General features: G+C 47.9%; 1 protein-coding gene across 2 annotated transcripts; it reads right to left on the minus strand.

Annotated features, from left to right (window-relative positions):
- etv5a (ETS variant transcription factor 5a) lies at nt 1–9,379 on the minus strand. 2 transcript variants are annotated; one of them, XM_017421231.3, is made up of 13 exons: nt 9,231–9,379; nt 7,753–7,881; nt 7,559–7,649; nt 7,428–7,475; nt 6,906–6,956; nt 5,178–5,301; nt 4,876–5,103; nt 4,508–4,797; nt 2,586–2,648; nt 2,328–2,396; nt 2,048–2,217; nt 1,457–1,558; nt 1–1,303 (listed from the first exon to the last, which is right to left on the minus strand). In XM_017421231.3, the coding sequence occupies exons 2-13, from the start codon at nt 7,798–7,800 to the stop codon at nt 1,094–1,096; spliced, it is 1,494 nt and encodes a 497-aa protein (XP_017276720.1). In that variant the 5' UTR covers nt 7,801–7,881; nt 9,231–9,379; the 3' UTR covers nt 1–1,093. The 2 variants fall into 2 exon arrangements, with proteins under 2 accessions (XP_017276720.1, XP_017276719.1); XM_017421230.3 differs by having other exon boundaries at nt 9,126–9,282.

Below are 9,379 nucleotides of genomic sequence, written 5' to 3' on the forward strand. Positions count from 1 at the left end.
TTTTTTTTTTTTTTTTTTTAAAAAACACAAAAAGAATATCACAAAGTTCTTTAACAAAAACCAGTAAAGCAAAAATGGAACTGGACTGTAGAGCATGCAGAGTGGGGGTGTGTGTGGAGGGAGGGGGTCCACAGGGAACCAGCTTCACTCAGATTGTTTGCATGCAGCAGCATCCTGCCTTACTGGAACAAGCACCAGGAAAAAAACAAACATCTAAATTAAAAACATTACATGTGACTGTTCAGGTTGACACAACTTTCAGACTTTTAAAAAGGTGAGGAAACACAATCATTTTAAAAAGAAAGAAAAAAAAAAAAGGTGGTGGTAGTGGTGGGGGTGGAGGTTCTGAGGACCTCGCAGTGATGAACTCGAGCTCAGCGGAAACAATCGCTTAGACAGGATTAAAGAACATTTACACACGACAGCAGCCTAATCGACAAGCAGGAAGTACAGTGTTGTCCCACAAACCTGAGAGCTGAAACGTCATATCTACAGAAAAACATCAGATCTGTGGTTCTAACATGGTTCTCAGTCTGTCTTTGTGGAAATTAAAGCCCTTTTTTTGTGGATCTTGTGGTTTAATGTGATGACTTGAAAACAGGGTCATCCAAAAACACTCGTGCTGCCTTTGGAACGTCTCTGTTCTCTTATTTGATTGTTGCTCAGAAAAGCAGATTGTCACAGAAAAAAAAAAAAAAAAAAAAATCAGACGTGTAACGACTCTTACAGTCTTGTACGAACGGGGTTGTCTCAGCCCACTTAAAGCTGCTGGCCTGTGACCTCACTTTGTTTGGTCTCCATGGCAACATCAGCCCTTGCTTTGCTTTGGGAAGCCCTGGACCTACGGAGTCCAGTTCTGGAGCCTCTCCACGCGGCAGAGGAGCAGTCGCAGGTTCTTCTCTGATCCAGGAGCTGCAGAGCTGATCAGGTTTTCAGAGGGTTTTCCAGGGACCAGAAGGGGGAACCAAGAAGGAGCAGAGGCCGTCCCTCCAGTAGCTCTTTAGCTCCAGCTCTGAATGTTCAGAGTATCAGGACAGACTTTGGGAGTGTTTGCATGTGAGTGTGTGTTGTGCGTTGGACCCGTGCTGCCTGCTCAGTAGCCGTAGCCGTTGGGGAAGGGCAGAGCGGCTGCGCACGGCTCCCCAGCTTCCAGCAGGTCGTAGTGGGTGAGGGGCAGGCCGTCCAGGCCTGGCAGGCCATCCAGATCAGCCTTGAGATTGGGCCTCTGGCTGTCAGGGAAGGCCATGGAGAACAACGCCTCGGGGTCGCACACAAACTTATACACGTACCGCTCACCTGCAACCTGAGGAAGAAACACAAACAGCAGAAGCAGAGGTTATCTTTCTGAAACAGAACGAGTGGAAGGCCTTTGTGATTGACCTCAAAGTGCTGTGAGTGTGGGCTTGTTTCTGGAAGAGGCAGACTGACAAGAACAAAGATCTGAACAAGCCATTACCTTCTGCATGATGCCCTTCTCATAGTAGTACCGCAGGGAGCGGCTCAGCTTGTCATAGTTCATGGCAGGTCTGTTTTTCTGGAGGCCCCAGCGACGAGCCACCTGATACACGACACAAACGCACAATTCACACATTCTGCCCCTGCACATGCTCACAAACAAGATACAATCAAAGGTCTAGCATGCATTGATGGAATGCATATCGCCCAAAACCTTTCATGCCAGAGTTTTAGACTGAGATCGTCTCATGTTGAGAAATGACAGAATTGTAGCTGTTTTGGTCAAACCTTGAAAAACCAAAATCTCTCGCCTAGCGCTCAGACTATATATTGTGGAGGACTCTCAACTACTAACACACTAAATTTTAGCTCAATATCTGTAAAACTGACGGAGTTATAGTCATTTCTGTGTTGGCTAAGGTTGATTAGCTGCGGCAGCCATCTTGAATCAGATTGACTCCAAAAGTTAATTGGTTCTAGATCCAGTGGTTAATGAGATTTTTTGCCAACAGTACAAATGAGAGCACACACACAGCTGGACAGAAACATTATGTGCCCCTGATAAACACTGTTCTGTGTAGCAGGAACCAACCTCCTCGGGCTCTATCAGTTTGAACTCCATGCCACGCCCGGTCCAGGCGATGAAGTGGCCGTTGGCCGGGTCGTCCAGCAGCGTGACGAGGAACTGCCAGAGCTGAAGAGAGCCGCGGCGCTGGTAAGGAGGTCCGTCCCGATAAACAGAAGGCTCTTGTTTCACTTTACCTGAGAGGAGAGGAGAGGAAGAGAGGAAGGGTGGAGAAAGATGAATTCAAAATGTGCTCCAGCAGTGGGGTGAACCATTTCTCTACCATTTTAGAACCTGTCAAGCTCACCTTCTAACCTTTCAGGGACCACACAGGTATCATCAAAGTACACCTGAGGCTCTTTGTCGAAGGAGTAACCTGAAATTAAAACCACACATGTAGCATTCACGTGACAAAAGCTGAAAACCAGACAGAGAGAGCCTTCAGGCTACCGGTCCTAGATTGTGAAAACCAAACAGTGATGTGGGAACAGTGCTGGATGTGGATCAGCACACTAAGAAAACAACCCGGGGCTTCACACAGAAACAGCAGCAGAGCTCAACTCACTTTCCTGGTTGTTATGGTAGAAGCTCCCCGCTCCTCCAAACGATGACTGGCTGTTCGACACTTCTGTAGACACAAGAGAAAAGTGTATAAATTTAGTCTGGTTACAAGACAAGGTCAAGGTTTGATTTTCATACAACCACTTAAGCCACATATGAGCATCATATTTGGCCTGTTAGTCTCCATCTGCCCACTGGAAGTCAGTGTAAAAAATAACAGATTTTGCTGTGCTTTTATTTTGAAGGCAGGGGAGTATATATTTCAGCCTGTGCCTGCTGCTGCAGCGCCAGGCGCCGCTCTACTTGAGAGATATTTAGGAGCTCCCGTCTTGTCACGGTTAAAAAGAAAATAACAAGGCCTGATACAGAATCTGGAGTTTTTAACGAGATGTAAACTTCTAAGTGTTTAATTACTGGAGTCGGGAGCAAAACAGTGACTCCTGTTTGTGGCCGACAGAACGTTGTTTACGAGGGTTGTAAATTAAATCAGCATCAGACTAAACACGGAGCAGACGCGCATCAGAAGCACCACTGTCCAAACTGCAAAAAAAAAAAACAACGAGGCCTTTTTAACAAGATTTACGTGCATCCAGGAACGGAGCAGTCAAGATTAGTTTAGTGATATCTAACAGGGAGCTGTTCTCTGATGGCGAGCTTATCAAAAAGTGTGTGGAGGACTCCCTGTTAATGTGCTCCAAGAAAAAAGAAACAAGGAGAGGAGATCCTCTCACTAACAATCACCTGCATCTGCCTCAGGTATGAGACATGACTTCAGTGTTCAAACAACAAAAATCTGATTTATAGCCAATTATAAAATTTATATTAGGCAGAACTGAGTTTAACCCGTTGGTCCGGCCCTCCACATCAATCCTAGTTCTGTGTTGCCCACCCCTGGCCTGAGGCAGCTGGGTCCAGGCCCGTACTCAGATCAGAACACACAACATCCTTTGCACATCTTCACATTTTAAATTGGATTAGCAGCATGCTTGCTGTATTAAATATTAATAATGAAAGCCTTCCTTTACCCAAAGGATCAGCACATTATTCCCGCAGTAGCCCCCACCCTTCTGTCCGCTGAGAAGACAACAAATGACTGAGCTACGGAGGATATCCAAACAATCCCCTTTATCTCAAAGAAGATGTCTGAAATGCTAAAATGTGACTTGGAACTGAAACGTTTCGCAGATGCACGGGAGACAATGAGCTCCTTGAGGTGCACGGCGTGCACATTTTGTCCTCCTCCCACCCAGAGTCAGGAGGTCGAGATGACGTAGGTATTTAAAGGCCATAAGAACCTAAGAGGATTTGTCATTACATCATGGCTTGGCCAACTCACACACAGCGCACAAGTAATAATAATAAAAAAAGAAAAAAGAAACGAGAGTAAATCTGATAGAGTGTGTTTGAGAAAGAAAAAAAAAAAAATGTTCTTTAGAATTTTAGCACCGGAGCCAGAACAACAGCTGAGCGCGTGGGTGTTTGAGCCAAACATGGCACAAACAGTCACTCTGGTTTGTTTGGTTTTTCTCTGCCAGGACTGTTTGTCCAGGCTCTTCGAGGAGGACTGGCACCATTTGGACACTTGTATGTTCTGCTGAATTTTCAGGATCTTGAACCAACTTGCTGATCTGCAGGCAGCCCGGTGGCCTAGTTCCATTCCAAGAAGGCTCTGCTTCTGCTGACATCGATTAAACTCCTCTGTCAGGATCACACTGAGCTAACAGACCCACTTTTACTTGGCACACACACCGATGGAAAACGGATGATATATCGGGCTTTGGGAGCAAGTGACATGAGCACCTGTGTGTCCGAGTCACTGCTGCATGTGAAAACTCGCAGGTGCGTGTTAGTGCAAAGAACAAACACGGTCAGACATTCCTCAGCCTCCGCCTGCTCTACGTGCACAAAAACCTCACTACAACTCACCAGAGTCAAAGCAGAAGTCAGGGGGCTCTTGCTTGACGGCCATGGGATGGAAAGCAGGCTGACATGGAGGACCTGTGGGGGGGCCCATGGTGGGGACCCCCTGCTCGCTGTATCGTGGGTCGATGAGTTCCTGCTTGAAACCCTGAGGAGGGCTGGCCACCAGCGGCTCTGACATCTGCCGGTGGTACAGTGGCCGGCTGCTGCTGGGGGGCTGGGGCAAGAACTGGGGCCGGGTTTGGCTCTCAGAGGGGGGCAGAGGTAGGCATGGTTCTGACATCTGCCTCTGGAACCTAAAAATGGAGGTGTCAGTTTAGAAAAAAATAAAAGTGCTTGTTGAGACTTTGAGCCAGTGAAAGACGGAGACCCACCTGTGCTCAGGCGTGAAGCTGTTAGCATCCTGACTGACGGGGGCACAGGGCACCGCGAAGGGGGGGCTGTGCACTGGGAGAGCCTGCTGGTTGGCTGCTTGTTGCAGTGGATTCAGCTGTGAGCTCTGATTGGTTACGTGGTGGCGTGGAGGGGGGCTCTGGGTGGGGCCACAAGGAGAGACTGGTGTGGAAGGGGGAGTTAATGGCTTGAACTTCCTGTCGCAGGCACTGTGGATGGAAACGTAAGGGCTGTTAACAAATGAACACACAGCACTCGGCTGCTCTGATGCTCCTGTGCATACCTGTAGCTGTAAAGGCACTTCTCTCCGTAGAGCATGGGACTCCTGTCCTGGCTGCAGGAGGACCGCTCCTTCGAGGGAGGCAGCTCTCGTTTGATCTTGGTCAGTGGCGGGCCATGAAACATTACTACATCGGAGGAAACAACGGAGCGCATCAGATAAAGTCCAGATTTGAGCAAAGTGAAGCCATAAAGAGAAGTGCAGCACTTATCAGATGGACAGTGTCTGTATTCCCCTGACTGACAGAGGCACTTAGCTGCTGTTTATCATCTGACTCAGCTCTGAAAACATCTACCACGCTACCCAGCAGCTCTGCTGTTTACACACAGAAGCAATCAACCATCATTTGATTCCCATTAGGGCTTGCCAGTAGTAATAGCCATGAATCAGTGCAGCTGTAATCTAATGGCAGATCCTTGTGTGCTGTAACCATTAGACACTGGCTGCAGCCCTCTCTGCATATCGCCTGCAGTTTCCAGGGCGCCACATAATGGCTACACAGAAACTAGATCCAGGAGCAAAAAGCAGCAGGAGCTGAATAAATCTTAAATGTGCTGATGGATCCAAGCGGCGAGCTCCCCTGTGAGTGCTCGTCACACACAGCAGTAAGTAACAGGGAGATTAGGTGTTTGCTTCCTCCCTGGTGGATTACCAAAACCCCAGGCTACGATATAAAGAGGCCAAGTGAAGGTGCACTTCACTGTGTCATGCCCTACTGACTAAAGTGTGCGTTAGAGGGGCTGCTTTGAGGTCCTGTCTCACTGTGTTGTGACTGATGAACAGCATTCATGAGGAACTCTCCAAAGTATCTCAAAATGTTTGCAGTGATTCTCAGTTTAGTCACGGTTATCTCCAATCCATCTCAAACCTCTCTCAGTTTCGTCTCGGACGTCACCAACCAAAGCTGTCCTCTGACAGAAAGACAGAAAACACTTGAGGTGGATTTAAAAGCTGGTCCAGATCTGTCTAGCTTCATTTCTACAGTGTACTCCTGTAGATGGAACCAGAAACACGAGGACGGATGCCAAAGTAGGTACGATGTGGGTGGAGGTGGGCAGCATAAAACAGACAAAAATGGCCGCTCAGAATGCCGCTGAACAGCAGTCAGAATTCAGTGAGACCACCTGAAAAACGATTTCCTGATTGTTTGAGTCTCCGACAGTAGCAGCCCGGTGAAATAGTGGCTTTAGGCGAATTAGGAGAGTTTTGGCAACAGCCCTTTTCTGGATGAGGAACTCCGGCTCAACAGCAGTGGACTGTCAGCTTGCTGCATCCAGCAGAGGTTTATAGAAACATGCAGAGACTTGTGAAGCTGGAGGGGTCAGCTTGCAGCCCGCTGAACCTGACAAAAACAGAACCACACCCAGTCTCCGTCTCCTACAGATCAGACCAAAACATAAACTCAGAGAGAACAGAGGACGAGGCGGAGGAGGGGGGAGGGAGCTCCACTGGACACAGATTCAAACACAGGCTCAGGCTGCAGCCTACATAGAATAACAAGCCTATAACAACTCAACCACTGAACCTCAGCCCACTCCACAGCAGCTGAAAAACTGCGAAATCAGATTAGGAGCCAACAGCCTGGTTAAACTCAAAATGGAGGAGACAAGAGAGGGGAGAGCAGGCTTTCCCGGAGCTGTGGCATTCTGAAAGTGAACGAGGCAGCAGCTAAAACCGAAAAGAACTCTCAGTAGGACACTTTGGTGAAAAAAAAATAATTCAGGTACTCACAGCTCTCCGACTGGAAATCTGGGACAAACTGTTCATCGTCGGGCACCTGGGCTGTGGAGACACAAAAAAGTGTCGAAAACGTCAGGAAAACACATGCCGGAGCCAACACGCACTTATGTGAGGATGAAGCACTGGAAAAAAGATCTAAGTCAGCACTTTGTCGTCAACGGGACTTTGCTCCTCTTGCTGCCCCTGCCGACGCAAAAACGGCAACATTTGGCATTCTTAGCAAGTTAAACTTTAAAGTCAGAAGTTGCCCAATTTTATCCAGCTGACCGGTTACAGCCACGTGACCAGGATTACACATGGCTCTGGTAGAAGCTCCAATCAATAACTAGGAAATAAATTGCCTGGCTAACTCGCCTAAAACACATTACATTGTGGTGTTTCTGCTTCAGACCTGTCACTGAGGTCTGTCAGCAAAGAAAGAATTTTGTGCATCTTGCAAAACCTTTGAAAATAATAATAAAAAAAGAAACATAAAAGGAATAGAAACAAGGACAAAATGCATACAGATCTTACCTTCTGCAATCCAGATCTCCTGCAGCTGACTAAGGTCCTGAAAGAGTTCTGGAAATCAAAAAGCAAAAGTCATGAGCTGCAAATTCACCCAGCACAAACCCGTACGCTGTGATTGGTGTCGGTGACAGTACCTTCTGTGTCCTGGGCGAGCTCTGTGTCCACGAACTTCCTCTTCCTGTCGTTCAGAGGCAGGCTGTGGGACGACTCCTCTACGTGGGACTTCTGCCGTTAGAGACAAAGAGAAAGCGGAAGACGTCACCTCAACAAGACCAGCAGTTTGGGAGTCTGGAAGTGTGACATTAGAGACCGGAGAGCGTCCACTTACGCTGGGTGGGACCATAAATGGGACCTGCTGGTCGTAGAACCCGTCCATGTTCTGCTCCCTGTGTGCTTCCAGGAGAAGAAGGGGGGGAGCGGGCGGGCGGCGTTTAAAGCGACAGTGCGTGGCCACCTCCTGCCACAAAAACAAAAGGGGTCATTAAATGTCCCAGAGACTCTGCAGTCAAGTTCACCTTGACATGAACCACGAGCCAGGCCTCATTTTACAGGAATACTGCATCTGATGCTACAACAAGGCCACCATCTTTTATTTCACCAACAAACAGCTCTTTTGAGCCACACCGCAGTGAGCAATGTAAACACAGCCATTAAGGATCCAGCCCTATAAGCAGCATTCTCTGCTCCAACTATAATCAGCTTGGAGTGATCCTGAGCGAAACACTTGGAAAAGCTCATCCCTCGGAGGAAACTGTGCCACGCACTACATTGCAAATCCTCCCCCAACGGCGGCCCCTTCAGAGGGCCAGAGTCAGCGCTGTCAAGATGCTTAAAGCTACTGTCATTAGACAATGTCAGCGGTACAGCTGGCAGAACAAGGACTCCGACCTCCTCGTCTTGCACAATAGTTCAAAAGTTCCTTCCTACCAAACCAGCGCGGTCCTCACTCAGCAGTCATATGACTCACTATCTGTAAATGGATGATAACTGGTGCAGGTACCACTTCTAAGAGCCCTCTGCACTCAGACAAATCTGTGCTGAACTCCGGGTCGATAAGGACGCCAAGTGGGGCCGTTCGCATCAGCTCGAGTTACTCCACCTCACCGTTTGGTCGTGGAAATGAAACGGAACTGGACTCTGGTGGGATCTGTTTGGTTTATTTTTGGGGTTTTTTGTGTGAAACACTTTCTGTTTTAGAAGAAGCCTTAGAAGTTGAAAAGCAACCACAACAACAACAATGTGCAGTTGTCCATAACAAAAAAACTTTCCCCACCAGCAGCCTACCTCCTGTTAAAAAAACTCAAATGTTACTTATTTCACAACTTTTCTTGCCCTGCAAACAAAACCAAACATACCCTCAGCCACAAGAGGAGGGTGGAGGGTGGGGGGGGACGCCTCGTCCAATCCGCCCTTCCCCCACCCCCCGGTTTGTCAATGAAGTTAAACACTGTGTGTGTGTGTGTGTGTGTGTGTGTGTGTGTTGGGGGGGTGGTGGTGGGGGGTCCATTCATAAAAACCTTAAACAGTAGCTGAAAAAACAAACCTGACACACACACGCTTGTTAATTCACACATATCGGAGTCAAGGTAAAATGGTCGCCAGAATAAGGTCCCGTCTGTAAATAAGATGGCGTTGTCTAAAACAAAAACATTTATCTACAAACCTAGTTGTTACAGTTTCAAATGTTAGGTTACAGCTTACCTAGTTTCGTGTGTATAAAAGCGTCTTGTATATCGAAATGATGCAGTAAAAATATCCGCTAATGAAACTACAAGTCGTCCGGAACCGAAAAATCTAACTGCGCACCTGATAGAACGACGCGTCTCCTCCGACTCACAAAACTCGACTGAGCTGCTCCTCAATGCCTCGACGCTTTTCCCCTGGGCGCGAGGGGCTCGCGGAGGCCGCCGTTGATTAGTGGAACGAGTCTGTTTATTAATCGAGCAGCCAATGGG

This window comes from Kryptolebias marmoratus, linkage group LG6 (genome assembly GCF_001649575.2).
Source record: "Kryptolebias marmoratus isolate JLee-2015 linkage group LG6, ASM164957v2, whole genome shotgun sequence".
Taxonomy (NCBI): domain Eukaryota; kingdom Metazoa; phylum Chordata; class Actinopteri; order Cyprinodontiformes; family Rivulidae; genus Kryptolebias; species Kryptolebias marmoratus.